Here is a 22,646-nt window from a genome sequence, read left to right on the forward strand (position 1 = left end):
AGTACGGAACACACAGAACAGCTCACTGTGGCACGGTGACACAGAGGTACAGTTGCTGCCTTACAGCTCTAGAGACCAGGGTTCGATCCTGACTATGGGTGCTTGTCTGTGCTGAGTTTGTACGTTCTCCCCGTGACCTGCATAGGATGTCTCGGGGATCTCTGGTTTCCTCCCACGCTCCAAAGACGTGCAGGTTTGTAGGGTAATTGGCTTGGCGTAACTGTAATTTGTCCCTAGTGCGTGTAGGATAGTGTAAGCGTACAGGGACCGTTGGTCGGCGCAGACTCAGTGGGCGCTTCCACGCTGTACCGCTAAACTAAACTGATCTGAAGAAGGGTTTCAACCCAAAACTTCACCTATTCCTTCTCTCCAGAGATGCCGTCTGACCAGCTGAGTTACTGCAGCTTTTCGTGTCCATCTTCGGTTTAAACTAAACGGCCCACTGAGTCCGTGTGTAAGAGGCGCCATTTTACAGTCGCAGCTGCTGCTGGCCACAGAGGCCCGTTGAACCGTCGTCCCTCTCCTTGCCACGGCCCTCTACAGCCCTCGTTTCCTGGGGTGGACCCCTCTTGCAAATCTTCTTACTGGGCCCTTTGTCCAGCTCGTCCGTGCCAAACCAACATGCCCCATCGCAACTAGTCCCATTGGCCTGCTTTTGGCACACATCCCTCCAAACTTTTCCTATCTGTCCAAATTTCTCTTAAATGTTATTGTACCTGCCTCAACTACTTTCCTCTTCTTAAATTTAACACAGTCGTAGGCATTCTACAATTAACGTTATCTTTACTCTGTGGCAGTCACATTTTCCCAGAGGGACCAAGAGGGATTATTTAGTATAAGAAAATAACTGCAGATGCTGGTACAAATCGAAGGTATTTATTCACAAAATGCTGGAGTAACTCAGCAGGTCAGGCAGCATCTCAGAAGAGAAGGAATGGGGTGATGTTTCGGATCGAGACCCTTCTTCAGACTGAAGACTAAGAGGGATTATTTGACACATTACAGTTAATAAAGCAAGTGTACAACTCCTCCCCCTTCTGTCATGGGGCAGACCGAGACGCCCCCCCCCCCAATATCTGATCAACCCCAATCCTTTTCACTTGTTACTTTAATTTCATGTATTTTGTGTTTTATGACTGTTGGCAGATCAATTTCCCTCCTGGGATAAGCTCTATCATATTGTATCATAAGTTGGCAGGCTTCTAGATCTTGGAGAGTGGAGGGGGGCAGGCTCATAAATTCATAAGTTCTAGAAGCAGAATTAGACCATTCAGCCCATCAAGGCTACTCCACCATTCAATCATGGCTGATCTATCTTTCCCTCTCAACCCCATTCTCTTGCCTTCGCCCCATAACCCCGGACACTCTTACTAATCAAGAATCTGTCAATCTCCGCCTTAGAAATATTCATTGACTTGGCCTCCACAGCCTTCTGTGGCAATGAATTCCACAGATTCACCACTGGGGTTTGGGGGGGGTCGGGGGGGAAGAATGGTTGAAAGTTGCTGATTTGTACTGGTTTTGGCCAGGATTGGAATGAGATGCATTACGACTGCCCTCAACCTTTCAAGCATAATGGAAGGAGGACAAATCATGTAAGGTTACTAATGATTGCTGCTGCATGTTAATTTTGAAATGAAAGTACATGCATGAGAGTAATCAGGGAAGTCAAGCGGCAACTTAGCCTCTCTGTTCTCTTCAGTTTCAGCTTGGTTTCACTATTAGTGATCACGAGTAAATCCTTGGATTAGGTAACGCTTAGACAGCACGACTTGGCATCAGTGACTTCCAGAGATGGGGGGAAACTTGGAAGAGAAGTCAAAATGGCAGTGAAACCACTGCCATTGTTTGATCCCCCAAGCTTGGACATTATCCATGGCATATGATGAAAATTAGCTGGAATTCAGTCAGGAACGAGTTATTTCATGGCAGAAACAAGGAACTGCAGATGCTGGTTTACACAAAAGGACACAATGTGCTGGAGGAACTCAGTGGGTCAGGCAGCATGTCTGGAGAACAAGGACAGGCTGATGAAGGGTCCCGACCAGAAACATCACCTATCCATGTTCTCCAGAGATCAAGGGTCAAGCGTGTTTTATTGTCATATCTTCCAAACAGAAGAATAAAGTTCTTGTGGTTGCACAATAATATATATTATGAATATAGGGCGGCATGGTGTCACAGCAGTAGAGTTGCTGCCTTACATTGCTTACAGCGCCAGGGACCCGGGTTTGATTCCGACTATTGTCTCTACGGAGTTTGTACGTTCTCCCCGTGACCACATGCGTTTTCTCCGAGATCTTCTGTTTCGATTGAGATTTTTTTAGATTTAGAGATACAGCGTAGAAACAGGCCCTTCGGCCCACCGGGTCCGCGCCGCCCAGCGATCCCCGCACATTAGCACTATCCTACACCCACGAGGGACATTTTTTTATTTTTACATTTGCCCAGCCAATTAACCTGCAAACCTGTACGTCATTGGAGTGTGGGAGGAAACCGACGATCTCGGAGAAAACCCACGCAGGTCACGGGGAGAACGTACAAACTCCGTACAGTACAGCACCCGTAGTCAGGGTCGAACCCGAGTCTCCGGCGCTGCATTCGCTGTAAGGCAGCAACTCTACCACCGTTTCCTCCCACACTCCAAAGACGTACAGGTTTGCAGGTTAATTGGCTTGGTATAAATGTAACTTGTCCCTTGTGTGTGTAGGATAGTGTTAATGTGCGGGGATTGCTGGTTTCTGCCGACTCAGTGGGCTGAATGGCCTGTTTCCACGCTGTGTCTCTAAACTAAATATGTGTGCATGCACACACATATACACAGTATATACATATATACAGTATGTGCAGTGTATACATATATACTGCCTGACCTGCTGCATTATTCCAGTATTTTGTCTCAACTTTATTTAATGGCATGGTATATGTTTTTTAATCTTACGTGTACCGAAACACTGAGAAACTTTGTGCTACCCATGCAGATCACAGCAGACACAAGTCTATCAGGTAATGCAAAGCAGAAAGGAAAGTGCACAGTGTTACAGTTATGGAGAAAATACATTTTCTATGCATTGCTGTTCTATGCTTCCTGTAGGACAGCAATCTTCCATCAGCACCAATAATTTCCCCTCCCACAAAACAAACTTTTATGGTCAGCAAGGACCTCTGATGTGTCACTTTGTCAAATACTCTCTGCAAATCCAATAACATTACCTTTATCCATGACACAGATCCCTTCTACAAAGAACATTGGTCAAATATGATTTCCCTTCTGCAACATGAAACGTTTAAATTCCTGATGGGACTGGACAAGCTGGATGCTGTCTGCAGTAATGAGAAAGTCCACAAATAATGAAATAATGAATAATGAAAGTAATGAGAAGTCAATGCTTGGGCAGCTTGCAGCCCAGCGGTATGAACATTGACTTCTCCAACTTTAGATAGTTCCTCTGTCCCTTTCTTCCCCTCCTCCTTCCCAGATCTCCCTCTATCTTTCTGTCTCCACCTATATCCTTCCTTTGTCCCGCCCACCTGACATCAGTCTGAGGAAGGGTCTCGACCCTAAACGTCACCCATTCCTTCTCTCCTGAGATGCTGCCTGACCTGTTGAGTTACTCCAGCATTTTGTGAAATAAATACCTTCGATTTGCACCAGCATCTGCAGTTATTTTCTTACACTAAAGATACAAGAGGGGTTATTTGGGACTGATGTAGGGAGAAGGAAAAATGTATAGGAACCCGAGGGGCAACCTTGTCACACAGAAGGTGGGGCATACATGGAATGAGCTGACAGAAGGGGGTAGTTGAGGCAAGTAATGGATAGGAAAGGTTTAGAGGGGCATGGGCCAAACGCAGGCAGCTGGGACTACTGTAGATGGGGTATCATGGACAAATTGGGCCAAAGGTCCTGTTTCCGTGCTATGTGACTCTATAATGTGGGAAGCCTTTATGTATCAATGTGAATTAATCAACTGTATGAACTATCTTCATCTTGATTAAGGGTCTAGCAATATCGAGAACATGTCACCTCGATCTAATACTCAAAGTAGGCCCAGACCCAAAGCATTAACTATTTCTGCCTCTGCAGACTTTACCTGACCTGCTGAGTTAGAGTCAAACAGCTCAGAGACAGGCCCTTCAGCCCACAATGTCTATGCTGTCTCCCAACCAACCAACTACACCAATCCAACATTTTATTCTCCCCATATTTTAGACAATACACAAGAGACAATAGGTGCAGGAGTAGGCCATTCGGCCCTTCGAGCCAGCACCGCCATTCAATGTGATCATGGCTGATCATTCTCAATCAATACCCCGTTCCTGCTTTCTCCCCATACCCCCTGACTCCGCTATCCTTAAGAGCTCTATCTAGCTCTCTCTTGAATGTATTCAGAGAATTGGCCTCCACTGCCCTCTGAGGCAGAGAATTCCACAGATTCATCAGACTTCCCTCAGATTTTACACCAGGGGCAATTTACAGCAGCCGATTAACCTACCAACCCACACAACTTTGGGAATGTGGGAGGAAACCGGAGCACCCGGGAGAAAACTCGTGCGGCCACAGGGAGAACGAGTGAACACCACACAGTCGGCGGCTGAGGACGGGATCGAACCTTGGTCTTTAGCGCTGCGAGGCAGCAGAGAGCTCTCAGCATTTTCTGCTTTCGCCTCAGGCTTCCAGCATCTGCCGTTTTTATCGTTTCTGTCTCACACAGTCTCAGTGGGGAAAATTTTATGACTTTCTGCCTTTCTCGTTTAATCCTGCAGCACAAATATATGGTGAAGAGAATTGGGAAAACAGCGCTGGGGGTGTTGTCAATAAACTGAACCTTGCTTCTACTGATCTTGGAGAGTTGTCTGCTACAGAAGATTCATGTGCTTCCCACAAAACATCCATTGCTAGAAAAGAGTTAACTTAAAATCATTCAATGGTTGTCCCACAAAGATGTAGAGTCCTAGCACTGCAGTCATGACATATTGAACTACTGGGATAAATAAAGCACACTGCTAGAGCCACCTACAAAGAGGTTAAGAGTTAACTCAAGGTGTCTGAAGGAAGAGTCTGAAGAAGGGTCCACACCTAAAACATCACTTATCCATTTTCTCCAGAGATGCTGCCTGACCCTGCTCAGTAGCTCCACATTTTATGTCTATCTTGAGCCAAAAGGAGCGTTACAGATGTGGGAAAGAAAACAGTGTTCAAGATTGACACAAGAATTCACTCCAAATCCTTAGATGGGTACATGGATAGGAGGCAAAGGGAACTAGCTCAGATGAGAAATCTTGGTCAGCATGGACCAGTTGGGCCAAAGAGCCCGTTTCCATGCTGACTGACTTTATGAGAACCTTAAAAGGAGGATGACAAATAACTGTGAACGAGAAGGTGGAGAAAAGATTTCTTTTGAGGCGTGAAGGTGCCCTTTTGGAGATGAGCAAACATCTGTAAACTACCGGGAGGAAGATGGAATGGTTGAACTAATACGAGTGGAAATTAAATAGATGGCAACTGACTAAGAGAATCCGAAACCAATATGGAAACATCGCCCAGGTCCCCTCTAAAGAGGGAATAATTGACATGGCAGACACAAAATGCTGGAGTAACTCAGCGGGTCAGGCAGCATCTCTGGAGAGAAGGAATGGGTGACGTTTTGGGTCGAGACCCTTCTTCAGTCTGAAGAGGGGTCTCGACCCGAAACGTCACCCATTCCTTCTCTCCAGAGATGCTGCCTGACCCGCTGAGTTACTCCAGCATTTTGTGTCTACCTTTGATTTAAACCAGCATCTGCAGTTTTTTTCCCCCTAATAATTGACATGGGTCAGACTAAACCACCATTCTTTAAAATACACTGAATTACTTGGAGAAGCACCCTAATTAAACATTTAACAATCTGCAGTCACAACAACTCAAAGGAGGTGCCACGAGCAATGAACAATATATACAAAATGGTGAGCCTTTATGAATCAATATGAATGAATCATTTATACTGTCTGGTGCTTTCTATCTTTATCTTGCTTATAGCTGAGGCGAGATGTCTGAATAATGGCTCAATATACTCAGTCTTTCATCAACAATTGGACAGCACAGTGGTAGAGTTGCTGCTTTACCGCGCCAGAGACCCGAACCTGACTACTGGTGCTAGTCTGTAGGGAGGTTGTACATTCTCCCAGTGACCTGCGTGGGATTTTCCCCGAGATTTGCGGTTTCCTCCCACACTTCAAAGACATACAGGTTTGCAGGTTAATTGGCCTGGTAATATTGTCCCCAAGTGTGTGTAGGATAGTGTTAATGTGCGGGGATCACTGGTCGGTCGGTGCGCACTCGGTGGGCCAAAGGGCCGGTTCCCACGCTGTATCTCTAAACTAAACGAGATTCATTCCAGGTATGCAGGAGATACCTTGGTGAGCTGAACCACCTCTGAAGGCAAGTATATGTTTCCTTATCCAACTGAACTGCCTCTAAAGGCAAGTATATGATTCCTTATACAAAAAGACCAAAACTGTACACAGTCTCAACAAACACCCAAATAGCTGTACAAGATGTTTTAACTTTGTCTCCTTGTTGAAGGCCAACATTAATTCTTAATGATAGTGGAGTCAGGGGGTATGAGGGGAGAAGGCAGGAACGGGGTACTGATTATGAATGATCAGCCATGATCACATTGAATGGCGGTGCTGGCTCGAAGGGCCGAATGGCCTACTCCTGCACCTATTGTCTAAATTAGGAAGGCAAGTGCACTTGTTACAAAGTGCTGGAGGAACTCAGCGGGTCAGACAGCATCTGGGGAGGGAATAGACAGGTAGTGTTTCGCATCAGGAGTCGTCTTGTTGGTGTAACTCACTGCACATTGACTTTGATCACTCTGGGCACTTTTGTAGCAGATTTCATTTAACCGAGGCATTTAAAATCTTGAAGGTCACAGCAAATAAGTGTTTGTCATAGAATGATAGTGTGGAAACAGGCTCTTCGGCCCAACTTGCCCACACCTGCCAACATGTCCCAGCTACACTAGTCCCACCTGCTTTGGCCCATATCCCTCCAAACCTGCTTTGGCCCACAGCGCTCCAAACCTGTCCTCTCCATGTACCTGTCTAACTGTTTCTTAAACAATGGGATAGTCCCCACCTCAACTATCTCCTCAGGCAGCTTGTTCTGTAACCCCACCACCCTTTTTGTGAAAATGTTACCCCTCAGATTCCTATTAAATCTTGTCCCCTTCACCTTAAACCTAAGTTTTCATCCTCGATTCATTTACTCTGGGCAAGAGACTCTGTGCTTCGCTGAACACCTGCGCTCGGTCCGCATTAACGCAACTGATCTCCCGGTGGCCCAGCACTTTAACTCCCCCTCCCATTCCCAGTCTGACCTCTCTGTCATGGGCCTCCTCCAGTGCCATAGTGAGGCCCGCCGGAAATTGGAGGAGCAGCACCTCATATTTCGCCTCGGCAGTTTGAAGCCCGGTGGTCGACTTCTCCAACTTCAGATAGCTCCTCTGTCCCTCCCTTCCCCTCCTCCTTCCCAGATCTCCCTCTATCTTCCTGTCTCCACCTATATCCTTCCTTTGTCCCACCCCCGACATCAGTCTGAAGAAGGGTCTCGACCCGAAACGTCACCCATTCCTTCTCTCCCGAGATGCTGCCTGACCTGCTGAGTTACTCCAGCATTTTGTGAATAAATCTGTGCATCTACCTGATCTATTCCTCTCATTTTTTGTAAGCTCACCCCTCATTCTCCAGAGCTCTAAGAAATAGAGTCCCAACCTACTCAACATCTCCCTATAGCTCAGATCCTCTAGTCCTGGCAACATCCTCGTAAATCTTCTCTGTACTCTTTCCAGCTTGTGGTGGCAGAAGGCTGACATCTGGAGATTCAGTGCAAATGCCCAAAGATCCAGAGAAAAGCTCTGCACAAAAAAAGGGTCTCAACCCAAAACGGCACCTATTCCTTTTCTCCAGAGATGCTGGCTGACCCGCTGAGTTACTCCAGCTTTTTGGGCAGGAGGAAAACTGCAGATGCTGGTTTAAATCGAAGGTAGACACAAAATGCTGGAGTAACTCAGCGGGTCAGGCAGCATCTCGGGAGAGAAGGAAAGCGTGACCCTTCTTCAGACTGATGTCAGGAGAGGGGGGGCGGGACAAAGATAGAAAGTAGTCGGAGACAGGAAGACTAGTGGGAGAACTGGGAAGGGGGAGGGGAAAAAAGGGAAAGCAGGGACTATCTAAAGTTAGAGAAGTCAATGTTCACACGGCTGGGGTGTAAACTACCAAGCGAAATATGAGGTGCTGTTCCTCCAATTTGCGCTGGGCCTCACTCTGACAATGGAGGAGGCCCAGGACAGAAAGGTCAGATTGGGAGTGGGAGGGCGAGTTGAAGTGCTGAGCCACTGGGAGATCAGGTAGGTTAAGACGGACTGAGCGAAGGTGAGCTTTTTGTGTCTATCCTTCTTCAGACTGTTGGGAGTTTGGGGGGGGGGGGGGGGGGGGGGGGGGAGGAGGGGAGCAAGCTGGAGAAGGGAGATGGGGTGGGCAAGTGATAGGTGGATCAGGGTTAGGTGACGAGTTCATAGGCAGATGGGTGGAGACAGTGACAAAGGCGAGAGGTGGAAAGGAGACCAAAGGATGTCAGAAAAGGAAAGAAGGGGAGCGAAATGTAAAGCCAGAGGGAGGTGAGGGACTCAGGGTGGAGATGTGTCGGATGGAAGGGAAATGTGCAGGGTGCCTGGGGTGGTGGAAGATAGTGGGAGAAATGGGTGCACATCAAGGTGGGGCAGGGAAACAAAGGGGTGCAGGGGGTGGAGAAATCAGTGTTCAAACCAAGAAGGTAAACTACCTCTTGTTCATAGAGTACAAGCACTTGTTCCTCCAGTTGGTGCGTAGCCTTACTCTGAAGAATGGGAGAGGTACGGGGAATATTACTTCAAATTGACAAATTCAATGTTAGTGCCATTGGTTTGTCAGTTACTCAAGCAGAAAACAATCTCCTGTTCTTCCAGTTTGCCCGAGCCCTCACTGAAGGATGGGAGAGTTAGGGGTATTATTTGAAATTGGAGAATTCAATGTTCATATCTGGAGAAAAAGGATGGGTGATGTTTCTTCAGACTGACCTTCTGAGTTTAGAGATACAGCGAGGAAACAGGCCCCTTGGACCACCGAGCCCACGCCGACCAGCGATCACCCATACAATGTTCATATCATTGGATTGTAAGTTACCCAAACAAAATATTGTTCCTCCGTTCCTACCCAAGGCCTGAAGAAAGGTTCCCAACCCGAAATGTCACCTAATCTTTTTACCCCAGAGATTCTCCAGGACTTTGTGTCTCTCTACCCAAGGCCACACCCTGGGCAAATGGAGGAGGCCCAGGATAGAGAAGCTCTAGGAATGAACTGCAGATGCCGGTTTAAACCAAAGACAGACACAAAAAGCTGGAGTAACTCAACGGGACCAGGCAGCATCTCTGGAGAGAAGGAATGGGCAACGTTTCGGGTCGAGATCCTTCTTCAGACCGAGTCAGGGGAGAGGGAGAGAGAGAGAGACACAGAGGTATGGAAGTGTCAGGTGCGAAAACGAGACAAAAGAGATGTGGTTCGGGGAAAATGAGGATTAGATCATCATTAGATAGGAGAATCTATGAGAATCATCAGTCTGAAGAAGGGTCTCGACCCGAAACGTCACCCATTCCTTCTCTCCTGAGATGCTGCCTGTCCCGCTGAGTTACTCCAGCATTTTGTGAATAAATACCTTCGATTTGTACCAGCATCTGCAGTTATTTTCTTACATTAGATAAGTGAAGGTGACAACAAAGGAGACAGAGATAAAATGTAATCAGGAGGTTCTCTCAAGGAGACAGCACAGTGTGCAATGGGCCGAGTGGCTTCATCCTGTGATCACCACAGTCAGAGAGGTTTAAGGAGGAAAAACATGGACTTGAGCCAAGCCCGAGAGAGAGGGGCTGACAGTTCACTGTCTTAACCACGGCTGACAGTGGAATTAGAGCAGAAAGAATATTAATATAAAACTAATTTAAAAAAAAAAGAAAGATTTAAAAAGTGGTGGCAGACTCACCCACGTCTTGATCGAAGGGGTTGTTGGCGAAGAAAGGCATGGTTGGCGAGGGAGGGAGGAGGGAGGGAAGCTGTGAGGTGGAGAGGGAGACGGATCCAGAGGTAGGCCGCAGTTCAGGCCTCGGCCTCGCCGCTGCCCTAAGCCCGTAGCGCTCGCCCTCCTGGTGCTGCTGCTGCTGCTGCCGCCGCCCGCTGTCACATCCTCGGGCCCGAGGCCTCCACTTCTTCCCCGCTCGACTGGAGTGCAGACACCTCGCAGTTCCTGAATATTCCAAGGGAGTCGGCGTCGGGAGTTAAATGGCGTCGTGGGAGGGAGATACGGCGGGTCGTTCACTGTCAGCCAACGCAGGGGGGCGGTATCGAGCGGGTAATTCACACTCAGCCAAGGCAGGGGGCGGCAACGAGCGGGTAATTCACACTCAGCCGAGGCAGGGGGCAGCAACGAGCGGGTAATTGACACTCAGCCTAGGCAGGGGGCAGCAACGAGCGGGTAATTCACACTCAGCCAAGGCAGGGGGCGGCATCGAACGGGTAATTCCCACTCAGCCAAGGCAGGGGGCGCCACGAGCGGGTAATTCACACTCAGCCAAGGCAGGGGGCGGCATCGAGCGGGTAATTCACACTCGGCCAACGCACAGGCAACTGTGTGGTGGGAGATGTAATTCTCTATGCGCCAGTCTTGGGGGGCGGTCATGGGTGAGGAGCTGGAGGAACGATTCACCATTCGCGCCGCTGGGGGCGGTAGCGGGCATGTACTGCAGGCAAATGCTGGGGCTGTGATTCACCAGGCGCCAGTCCAGGGGGCGGTAGCGGGCGAGGAGCGATCCACCATCCTCGCCTCTAGGGGGCGGTAATTTTCTGTCATCCAAGCCAGGGGGCGGTAGCGGGCGTGTGTGTGTACGTGTGTTGGGGACTGTAATTCACCAGGCGTCGGTACAGGGGCGGTAGCGGGTGTGTGTGTGTTGGGGGGAGGCTGAAATTGACCAGGCGCCAGTCCAGGGGGCGATAGCGGGTGTGCGTGCGTGCGCGCGCGCGGGGGGTCTGTGATTCACCAGGCGCCAGGCCAGGGGGCGGTAGCAGGCGAGGCGTCATTCACCATCCGCGCCGCTAGGGGGTGGGGGGGGGGGGTGTTGTGGCGAGGGCAGCTCCGGCGCATGCGCGGAGGGTCTCAGTGACGAGCGATCACCATGGCGGCGGCGGGAGCAGCGGCGGCAGCAGCGGAGCGCGGGCCGGAGCACAAACGCGGCGCCAGCGATGCAGCCACCCGGCGCAGAAGGGGCCCGGGGCCCATCGCCACCGCCTACATGGTCATTTACAACGTGGTGATGACCGCCGGGTGAGAATTCAAACCCTTTCTCCTCCTTCTTCGCGTAGGGATCGTCGCCAAATCACCATCGCCCTCTCCAAGCGCACAAAGCGCCAAATCCAAGCTCTGATTAACATTGTGACGGTACTATATACTATAATGTACTATATACATTACCTGAATATAGTAAACATAGTGCTTCTAGCGCGAATGTAAGCTTTCACGTCGATTTTCTCCTTGTTCTTTACTCTTACCATGACAGCATGGTCAACCAATATAATTTAGGGATAGTCCCTAAAACTCTTAAGGGGCTGCAAAATTGGAGGAATCCGGATATGCAGCAAAAATGTGGTTAAATATCGCAATAGTTGCAATGCCACACTTGTCTTCCACTTGAAATGGGGGAAGAACTGCGTAAAAGATTGCAAATATTCAGTCAGTTAGTTTGGTTTATTGTCACGTGTACCGTGAGGTACAGTGAAAAGCTTTTCTGTTGCGTGCTATCCAGTCAGCGGAAAGACAATACATGATGACAATCCACAGTGTACAGATACAGGATCGGTACTGTTCATGATCTGGGGTGGCACGGTGGCGCAGCGGTAGAGTTGCTGCCTTATGGGTGCCAGAGACCCAGGATTGGTGCTAACTCGAAGGGCCGAATGGCCTCCTCCTGCACCTATTGTCTATTGATTGATCCTGACTACGGGTGCTGTCTGTACGGAATTTGTACGTTCTCCCCGTGACCTGCGAGGGTTTTCCGCGGATGCTCAAGTTTCCTCCCACGCTCCAAAGACATGCAGGTTTGTAGGTTAATTGGCTTCAGTAAAAATTGTAAACTGCCCCTAACAGTGTGTCGGTTAATGGTCAGCGTGGACTTGGTGGGCCTTGCTGTATCTCTAAATAAACTAAATAAAATGATAAGGGAATAAGGTTTAGTGCAAGGCAAAATCTGATTAAAGAAAATCTAAGGGTCTCCAGTGAGTGAGGTAGTAACTCAGGACTGTTTTCTGGATGGTTTAGTTGCCTGATAACAGTTGGGAAGAAACTGTCTAGGAAAGAACTGCAGATGTTGGTTTAAATTGAAGGTAGACACAAAATGCTGGAGTAACTCAGCGGCATCTCTGGAGAGAAGGAATAGGTGACTTTCGTGTTGAGACCCTTCTTCAGACTGAAGAAACTCACTGAATCTGGAGGTGTGATTTTCTTACTTCTATACCCCTTGCCTGATGAGAGAGGGGAGAAGAGGGAGTGACTGGGTGAGATTGGTCCTTGATAATGCTGATGGCCTTGCTGAGGCAGCATGAAATATAGATGGAGTCAATGGAAGAGAGGTCGGTTTGTGTAGGAAGGAATGGCAGATGTTGGTTTACACCGAAGATGGACACAAAATGCTGGGGTAACTCAGCGGGACAGGCAGCATCTCTGGATAGGAGGAATGGGTGATGTTTTGGGTCGAGACCCTTCTTGTGTGACAGTCTAGGCTGCGTCTTCAATTCTCAACAATTTCTTGCGTTCCCAAATTGTTCCCAAACCAAGCTGTGATGCATCCTGATTGCCCTCACTAAGTGCCAAATCTGAGCTCTGATTAATATTGTAATAGTACATTAGCTGAATATAGCACAGGTAGTGTTCCTAATGCAAATGTAGGCTTCCACTTCGTTTTCCTCCTTGTTCTTTAGTCTTACTATGTAGGGCGAACAAACACCATGTATGAATGGTCCCTAAAACTGACAGACTGCTGAATTGGAGGAATCAGTATATGCAGCAAAAATGTGGTTAAATAGATGCAATACCTCTTTTGTCTTCCACTTGAACCAATATTGCATTATTAGCAGAAAGAACTGCATGAAAGATTTTAAATATTCAGCAGGTCAGCATCATGTGTAGTTAACATTACAAAGTTGATGATTTACACAGTTTTTCCTACACTTTTTTAGTGTCTTAGTTTAATATTTCCAGATGTGCAATGCTTTTTTGCGTTTTTAGGCTTGTCTACTGAGGGTGTGTATGGGCAGATCATTGACAAATCTCACAGTCAGGCAGTCATGGACTTTATCCCCATTGCACCCATGTTGTAAATCTGAGGCAACTTTGCGTTGTAACTTTACAGTTCTACTGTTTAAGGCCAGAGACTGCTCTGTCAACACAGCTCTGCTGGCTGCTAAGCTGAGTTTCCCCACTCAACAGAGTTGGCAGACTATGATGTGGTGGGAAGCAGAATAAAACTGAGGACACAAGGAACTGCAGGTGCTGGAATCTGCACCTCCAGATTCAGGCACAGTTTCTTCCCAGCTGTTGTCGGGCAACCGAACCGTCCTACCACAACTAGAGAGCAGTCCTGAACTACTATCTCCCTCATTGGAGACCCTCGGACCATCTTTAATCGGACTTTACTGGCGTTATCTTACACTAAACGTTATTCCCTTATCATGTATCTGTACACTGTGGACGGCTTGATTGTAATCATGTGTTGTCTTTCCGCTGACTGGATAGCACGCAACAAAAGCTTTTCACCCCGTAGCTCGGTGCACGTGACAATAAACTATACTAAACTCGAGCAAAAGACAAAGTGCGCTGGAGGAACTCAATGGGTCAGGCAGGCATCACCTGTGAAGGGAATGGATGGTGCTGTTTTGAGTCGGAACTGAGATTTAGCTTGGACAGATGATGAGAAGTTGCTTATCACTGGGTTCAAAGTATCGGAGAACTGTATGATTGCTTGTCCTTGAATTGAAATATCTTCAGAAAGAACGCATGAAATCAGCAGCATTGTTACAATTTTATTCCTAGGGGATGGAGGAACAGAAAATGTTCAGGTTCTTGCTATTTATAGCTCTTCCTGCTGCAGCCCCTGCAACAGACTACACTAGTACAATTAAATGGTATTCGAAATGTGAGAGGACGACCTAAAAGCAGCTCACAGCGCAAGCACTCATCGCTAAGAGAGTCAAGAAAGACACAATTAAAGATGCCAAAAAAATAAAGACACAATCCCTGTTATAGGGAGTGACAAGGAAAAGATGCCAAGAGATTATTTTTGCATTCGTGACATTCACAACATTGCTGCCAAAATGCGCTATAAATGCTAGAAACAAAATGCTGGAGTAACTCAGCGGGACTGGCAGCATCTCTGGAGAGAAGGAATGGGTGACGTTTCAGGTCGAGACCCATCTCTGGTGTCGATCTTCGGTGTAAGCCAGCTTCTGCAGTCCCTTCCTGCGCAAGCTTTATTAATGAGACAGGGATTTGGGAATGTAGCAAACTCCCAGAAAATAATGCAGGACTGTTATGGGGGCGGCACAGTGGCACAGCTGGTAGAGTTGCTGCCTCGCAGCGCCAGAGATCCGGGTTCCATCCTGACTTCAGGTGTTGTCTGTGTGGAATTTGCACTTTCTTCCTGTGTCTGAGGATTTTCTCCGGGTGCACCAGTTTCTTCACACATTCCAAAGACGTGCTGGTTTTTCTGCTAAATGGCCCTCTGTAAATTGCCCCCTTTCCATCTCTAAACTTTGTCACTTACTCCACCCTTCTGTCAATTACCTGTCTCAACCGATCACTTGCCAGTCTTTGTCCCTCCCCCCACCTCTCCTTTCCCCCACCCAAAAGAAATCTCTGCCATGTTCACCCCAGATGCTGCCTGACCCACTGAGTTACTCCAGCACTTTGTGTTTGGCACAAAATGCTGGAGTAACTCAGCGGGACAGGCAGCATCTCTGGATTGAAGGAATGGGTGATGTTTTGGGTCGAGGCATCTTCAGACCTAAAACGTCACCAATTCCTTTCCTACCGCTGAGTTACTCCAGCATTTTGTGTCTATTTTCAGTATAAACCAGCATCAGCAGTCCCTTCCTACATACTTTGTGTTGGGCTCAGGATTTCAGCATCTGCAGTGTCTTATGTCTGCCAATGATACCTACTGCCTGAACTGAAACATGGCCACTCAATAGACAACACCGCCATTCAATGTGATCATAGCTGATCATTCTCAATCAGTACCCCGTTCCTGCCTTCTCCCCATACACCCTGACTCCGCTATCCTTAAGAGCTCTATCTAGCTCTCTCTTGAATGCATTCAGAGAATTGGCCTCCACTACCTTCTGAGGCAGAGAATTCCACAGATTCACAACTCTCTGACTGAAAAAGTTTTTCCTCATCTCCGTTCTAAATGGCCTACACCTTATTCTTAAACTGTGGCCCTTTGTTCTGGACTCCCCCAACATTGGGAACATGTTTCCTGCCTCTAACGTGTCCAACCCCTTAATAATCTTATACGTTTCGATAAGATCTCCTCTCATCCTTCTAAATTCCAGTGTATACAAGCCTAGTCGCTCCAGTCTTTCAACATATGACAGTCCCGCCATTCCGGGAATTAACCTAGTAAACCTACGCTGCACGCCCTCCATAGCAAGAATATCCTTCCTCAAATTTGGAGACCAAAACTGCAAACAGTACTCCAGGTGCAGTCTCACTAGGGCCCTGTACAACTGCAGAAGGACCTCTTTGCTCCTAAACTCAACTCCTGTCGACAATGCTACATTCCCGTATCGTTTCATGTATTTTAATAATACAAAACCTCATCATTTCTTTATCATGTGACTAATGATAATGCACTATCATACCTGTCTCCACCACTACCCCTGGCAGCATCTACCAGGTATCCACCACTCCCTGCAGATGCTGGAACCAGTCTAACAAAGGATCCTGACCCGAAACATTGCCTGTCCATTCTGTCCACGTATGCTGTGCTGAGCTGCTGAGTTGCTCCAGCTCTTTGTGTTTTGCTTCTCTACATTTTGGAAACTGTGCTTCTGTCCGAGCAATTAATTAGATCTTCGATCCTTGTGCTTTTAATGAGACATAGGAAATGTCTCTGCTCTCTGAGAGAAGAGAAACTTCACTTTATTAAACAGGGCACGGAATTCGAACCCAATTAGGCTCTGCATTTATTCCCAGTATCACTGACCTGATCTACTTAGTCCTCGTGATTTCCCACTGCGGAATGTGCCAAGAGATAGGTAGCTCTTGTCCCTGTATCGCTTGTCTCTCTAATGCAATGCCAAATGGCAGATAAAATTGAAAAAAACATAGGAAGACATTTTATGCTGTTTCCTCCTCATCAGGAACTGGCAACCATTTGCCAGTCTATGACCTTCATAAGTTATGTACAGAATGAGGCCATTGGGCCCATCAAGTCTACCCCACCATTCAATCATGGCTGGTTTATCTTTCCCTCTCAACCCCATTCTCCTGCCTTCTCCCCATAACCCTCGACACCCGTTCTGATCACGAATATCAATCTCCACCGTAAAAATATCAACTGACTTGGCCTCTACATCGGCGTGGATATCATGCCACAAAGTTTTCCACTGCCTCTCGGTACACGTAACAATACTAAACCAATGCCAGCTTGGTAAAATGTTAGAGATATAATTTCTTGGCCAATCTCGGGTGTGCCAATTTATTATAGGCATAAACAAAACACCGTACTGATTAAAATAAATCAAATTGCTAAAATTACTGAATGCAAACCCAGTTAAAACCAGTTGAAAGTTCTTGTCTTTTTTTAAGATTCCGGGTGGAAAGAGGCCCTTCAGCCTCCTGGGTTTCTGCTGACCAGCAATCACCCCGAACGCTCTCACTATCTTACACACTCGGGACCTATACGTCTCTGCAGTGTGGGAGGAAACCAGAGCACCCGTGGAAAACCCACGCGGTTTGGTTTAGTTTAGAGATACAGCACGGAAACAGGCCCTTCGGCCCACCGAGTCCGCGCCGGCCAGTAATCCCCGCACGTCAACACTATCCTACACACACACTAGGTTCATTTACCAAGCCAATGAACCTACATACCTGTACGTCTTTGGAGTGTGGGAGGAAACCGAAGATGTCGGAAAAAACCCACACAGGTCACTGGGAGAACGTACAAACTCAGCACAGACAGCGGCCTTAGTCGGGATCGAACCCAAGTCTCTGGCAATGTGAGGCAGCAAGTCTACTGCTGCGCCACTGTGCTTGTCCTTCTAATACCCCACAATCCACAAAATATTGATCAATGTTAATAACTATTCCATTGGTAAACCAGTCCCTAAACTCTGGATTTCCCTCCCTTAAATTCCCCCGACTCTCCTCTCCACCACTTTACACCATTCCATAAAAACTGCCTTTAACTGAGCTTCTTGTGATCCCTCCCTGTGTGACTCAGTCTACCATTTTGTCTGCTAATCTATACTTGGTCTTTTATTGCTTTAAAGATGTTGCGCAAATTAAAGTTTGGGGTTAAGAGCAGAAAGCGGAACTTTATCTGTGTGTTTGCGTCCGTCATTGGGACTCTGTCACTTAGGCTCTCTAAGCACACAGTGCTGGAGTAACTCAGCGGGTCAGGCAGCACCTCTGGAGAACATGGACAGGGGACGTTTCACAGAGTGCTGGAGTAACTCAGCGGGCCAGGTAGCATCTCTGGAGAACATGGACAGGGGACGTTTCACAGAGTGCTGGAGTAACTCAGCGGGCCAGGTAGCATCTCTGGAGAACATGGACAGGGGACGTTTCACAGAGTGCTGGAGTAACTCAGCGGGTCAGGCAGCATCTCTGGAGAACATGGACGGGATGCTTCACAGACAATAGGTTCAGGAGGAGGCCATTCGGCCCTTCGAGCCAGCACCACCATTTAATGTGATCATGGCTGATCATTCTCAATCAGTACCCCGTTCCTGCCTTCTCCCCATACCCCCTGACTCCGCTATCCTTAAGAGCTCTATCTAGCTCTCTCTTGAATGCATTCAGAGAATTGGCCTCCACTGCCTTCTGAGGCAGAGAATTCCACAGATTCACAACTCTGACTGAAAAAGCTTTTCCTCATCTCAGTTCTAAATGGCCTACCCCTTATTCTTAAACTGTGGTCAGGCAGCATCTCTGGAGAACATGGATAGGTGACGTTTCACAGAGTGCTGGAGTAACTCAGCGGGCCAGGCAGCATCTCTGGAGAACATAGATAGGTGATGTTTTAGGGTCAGGATTCCTTCTATCAGAAGAAGCGTTCTGGCCCGAAGCGTCATCTCTCCATATTCTCCAGTCTGAAGAAGGTTCCCAACCCGAAACATCGCTTATACACGTTCACCAGAGATGCTTCCCTTCAGCTATTTGAAATTAGAGAAGTCAAATGTTCATACCGCTGGGGTGTAAGCTGCCCAAGCGAAATATGAGGTGCTGTTCCTCCAATTTGCGCTGGGCCTCACTCTGACAATGGAGGAGGCCCAGGACAGAAAGTTAATGATAGGGTCATTGGTTTGCGTAATGGTCTAGGCTGCGTCCACAATTCTCTCTGCAATTTCTTGCTGATCACAACGCCAATTTAAACTGGATATCTCTGTTAACTTCCACGTGTGATCTATTGTCCCTCAATCCCACGCTGCATGACTATCTATGCAACATTGAAGTCCAATAAAGTCTGATTAATGATTGCTCGAAGGTCTCCAATGAGATAGTTAGGAGGTCAGGACCGCACGCTAGCTGATGAGAGGGCCGTTCATTTGCCTGATAACAGCTGGGTTAACTGAAACACCACAAGTGGTGTTCTGCAGATGGAACCATTGACATTTGTGAAGAAGAGGGAACGTTGAAGGCCCGTGGTCACATTTATGAATTGCTTCCCTTGTTGTTTCAGGTGGATGGTCATTGCGGTCGGTCTGGTTCGAGCTGGCGTCGCCCGGGGCACCTACCACGGCCTCTACTATTCCATTGAGAAGCCGCTGAAATTCTTCCAGACGGGGGCACTGCTGGAGGTGGGTGATTGCAGACACTCCATGTTATCTCACACTGATCTTCCCGTCCTGAGCCTCCTCCGTTGCCAGAGTGAGGCCACAAGCAAACTGGTGGAACATCGGTCATGGTGGCGCAGCGGTAAAGTTAATGCCTTTCAGCGAATGCAGCGCCGGACACCTGAGTTCGATCCCGACTACGGGCGCCGTCTGTACGGAGATTGTACGTTCGCCCCGTGACTTGCGTGGGTTTTCTCCGAGATCCTCGGTTTCCTCCCACACTCCAAAGACGTACAGGTTTGTATGTTAATTGGCTTGGTAAATGTAAAAATTGTTCCAAGTGGGTATAGGATAGTGTTAATGTGCGGGGATCGCTGGTCGGCGTAGACCCGGTAGGCTGAAGGGCCTGTTTCTGTGCTGTATCTCTAAACTAAATCACCTCATACTTCGATTAGGTGGGTTACAACCCAGTGGTATGAACGTTGAAGTCTAAAATTTTAGGTGACTTAAACATGCACTCTCCTCCTCTCCCCTCGTTTTCCCCTCCCCTCCCCCACCCCCCAACCGCCCGCTCCTCCACTAAATGTCGATTAACCAGTTCAACAGTTTTTAACAATATATCACTCTTCCGCTCACGCTGTCCCCTTGCCAATAATTAGCCTTTCAGGGAACCTCCCACCGCCTACAATCAGTCTGAAGAAAGGTCCCGACCCAAAATGCCACTATCCTTTTTCTCCAGAGATACTGCCTGACCTTGTTGACTTGCTCCAGCATTTTGGTGGCTTAGCTCCCTGTTATCAGCATGTCTTATCTTCAGCATCGCATTCTGTAGCCCACAAACCTTACCACAACATGTGGTTCACGTGACTCTTGGTAAACCAAGAGATTGCAACTCTTAAGCTGTGGTCACACCACAGATGATGATGATGATGATGTTGTACAGCAGTGCTTCTTAAACTGGTGAATGGTTCAGCCCTTGGGTGAATGAAATTATTTTGGGGTGAATGAAACTAGAGGGGTGAATGACTTAATTTATTCAGATATTTATATATCTTTTCTAAACTTAAAAAAGGCATTGCCATTAAAGTGGTTAGTAAGCTCTTATTGGTTTTTAATGGCAGTGGAGCTGGAGATTTGATGCGTTTTTTCTCCAATGGTAATTAAACTTTGTTTCTTTCTTCACTCCTAGTTTTCTTTACATATTTTTAGGATGTTCAAAACGTTGAATAAAATAAACACTTAAGAAATGAGTTAATTTATGTTTTTTGCTCATGTGACAAAATAAGTAATATATAAAATTATACGCAAGGGAGAATAAGACTAAAAAACATAAGAAAATTTAGTCGAGGGTGAATGAAATTTTGTGATAGAATTTGGGTGAATGACACTGAAATGACAAGGGTGAATGACACAGAAATGGTTTAAGAAGCACTAATGTACAGGGTGGCACAGCTGGTAGACCAGCTAACTCACAAGGCCAGAGACCCGGGTTCGATCCTGATCTCAGGTGCTGTCTGTGCGGAGTTTGCACGTTCTCCCTGTTACCGCGTGGGTCTCCTCTGTGTGCTCCAATTTCGTCTCTTTTATTGCCAAAGATGAGCAGGTTTGTAGTTTATAATTGACCTGTGTAATTGCTCAGGACAATTTACCGATACCACTCTATGTGTAACAGGGACAGAAAGTGGGATAACATAGAAGTAGTGTGAATGGGATTGATGGTTGGCGTGGACTCGGTGTGCATAAGGGCCCGTTTCCATGCTGTACTTTTCAACCAATTCAATCAATAATTTGCCACGTTAAGCCCTTAACAAAAATCGGGGATGGTGCCGCTGTGAGGCAGCAGCTCTACCAGCTGCGCCACTGTGCCGCCCCCAGGTAGCTCACAATAAAAAGTGAAAGTTCTTCCACATATCAACCTGGATCTTCTGCCAGTGATTCTCATAAAGATTATGGCAGAACTGTGCCGCCATGGGTTGTGTTGATGGTGCTTTGGGTGAGATGGGCTATTTCTTGATGGGATTAACTTTTAATCAGTGGGACTAATGTGGATTCCTTTGGCGTGTGGCCTTGTAAGGTTGCTACAGTTACAGGCTGTGGGAGGCAGTGTCGTATCAGCCCTGTTGTCAGCAGTCAAAAAGCCCATGTGTATTTTAAGGCAAACTTAATCTGAATTCCATTTATTGGAATGTGCTGATAAGGTGAGGAATGTCTCCTTGAACCAGTTTAATAGTTGATTGTAAAGAACACTGCATTTATCAAGTGCCTTCAGCAGGGTCAGAGCAAGTGAAGTACTTGCCATGGAGAACATAGGAAAATATTCAGGGGACGGGATGGAATCAGATGAAGGCACAAGGAACTACATATTGATTAGTAGGGCTAGATGTTACAATCCCCAAGGTTTGTACTACAATTGACTGGTGTTCTTGGGGGTGACCACTAGGTGATGTTGCTACCATTCAGACACATCTTCAGTTGTGTACCTCCACCGCAGGGTGATCAGACCTGGGTGTGTGTCCTATGGTTAGCCTCTAGATGGTCACGTGGCAGCCCAGACAGTATCTTTTATTTTCAGCCACAGCCAGTGACTGCTCCGTTCGGCGGCATTTGCAAGTTCTTTGATTGCCCTCCTTTGGGCCCGCCCTCTGACTCCAACTTCCCTCAGGAGCCTTGCAGTGGAACTGGCTACAAAGCCCCTGCACCCCACCTCCACTGGACGCACTCTTACACTCCAACCTCGCTCCTCTGCCTCTACTGCAAGGTTGGAATATCTCAGCCTTTTCCTTTCAAATGCCTCGTCCACAGCCTCCTCCCTTTTGCGAAAAAAGACACAAAGTGCTGGAGTAACTTTGTGGGTCAGGCAGCATCTCTGGAAAACATGACTCGGTGACGTTTCATTGAGATGAGAGATGCAGTTAACTTTTCAGATTTCATCAAGCTTTAGACTTTAGAGATACAGAGTGAAAACAGGCTCTACGACCGACCGAGCCCAAGCTGACCTGTGATCACCCCGTACACTACGCTGTCCTACACAAACTAGGGACAATTTACAATTTTACAGAAGCCGATTAACCTACAAACCTGTACGTCTTTGGCATGTGGGAGGAAACCGGAGCACCCGGAGGAGACACGGGGACAATGCAGTCACGGGGATAACGTACAAACAACATACAGACATCGCCCGAGGTCAAGATTGAACCCGGGTCTCCGGCGCTTTGAGGCAGCAACTCTAACGCTACGCCACTGTGCTCCGATTTCCTCCTACACTCCAAAGGCGTACAGGTTTGTATGTTAATTGCCTTAGGTAAAATTATAAATTGTCCCTAGTATGTAGGATGGTGCTAGTGTACTAGATTACTGGTCGGTGGGCCAAAGGGCCTGTTTCCGTGCTGTATCTCCAAAGTCTAACTCCAGTTAGTCCCGTTGCCCTATATATAGTAGTTTCTTAAAACTCACGCATAGTTTTTCTATTCCAATACATAATACATTGACCTTTTGAAAGTCACAGTTGAAGTTACAATGCATCA

The 22,646-nt window shown here is 47.5% G+C and overlaps 2 protein-coding genes across 5 annotated transcripts in view; one reads left to right on the forward strand and one right to left on the reverse strand.

Annotated features, from left to right (window-relative positions):
• Positions 1-10,378, reverse strand: part of stam2 (signal transducing adaptor molecule (SH3 domain and ITAM motif) 2) — a 67,911-nt gene extending 57,533 nt beyond the window's left edge. For all 3 annotated transcript variants that reach the window (XM_078403289.1, XM_078403288.1, XM_078403287.1), the window contains exon 1: positions 10,061-10,378. In XM_078403289.1, the coding sequence (XP_078259415.1) occupies positions 10,061-10,100 (40 nt within the window). In that variant the 5' untranslated portion in view covers positions 10,101-10,378. The remainder of the gene's footprint in view (positions 1-10,060) is intronic.
• Positions 10,379-11,225: 847 nt separating this feature from the next.
• hacd2 (3-hydroxyacyl-CoA dehydratase 2) overlaps positions 11,226-22,646 on the forward strand; it is a 28,396-nt gene continuing 16,975 nt past the window's right edge. The window contains exons 1-2 of one of the 2 annotated variants that reach the window (XM_078403290.1): positions 11,226-11,395; positions 19,029-19,146. In XM_078403290.1, coding sequence (XP_078259416.1) covers positions 11,247-11,395; positions 19,029-19,146 — 267 coding nt within the window. In that variant the 5' untranslated portion in view covers positions 11,226-11,246. Of the gene's footprint in view, positions 11,396-19,028; positions 19,147-19,245; positions 19,420-22,646 lie in introns of those variants that run through there. The other variant, XM_078403291.1, reaches the window with a different exon arrangement.

The sequence above is a fragment of the Rhinoraja longicauda genome, chromosome 8, assembly GCF_053455715.1.
Source record: "Rhinoraja longicauda isolate Sanriku21f chromosome 8, sRhiLon1.1, whole genome shotgun sequence".
NCBI lineage: Eukaryota > Metazoa > Chordata > Chondrichthyes > Rajiformes > Arhynchobatidae > Rhinoraja > Rhinoraja longicauda.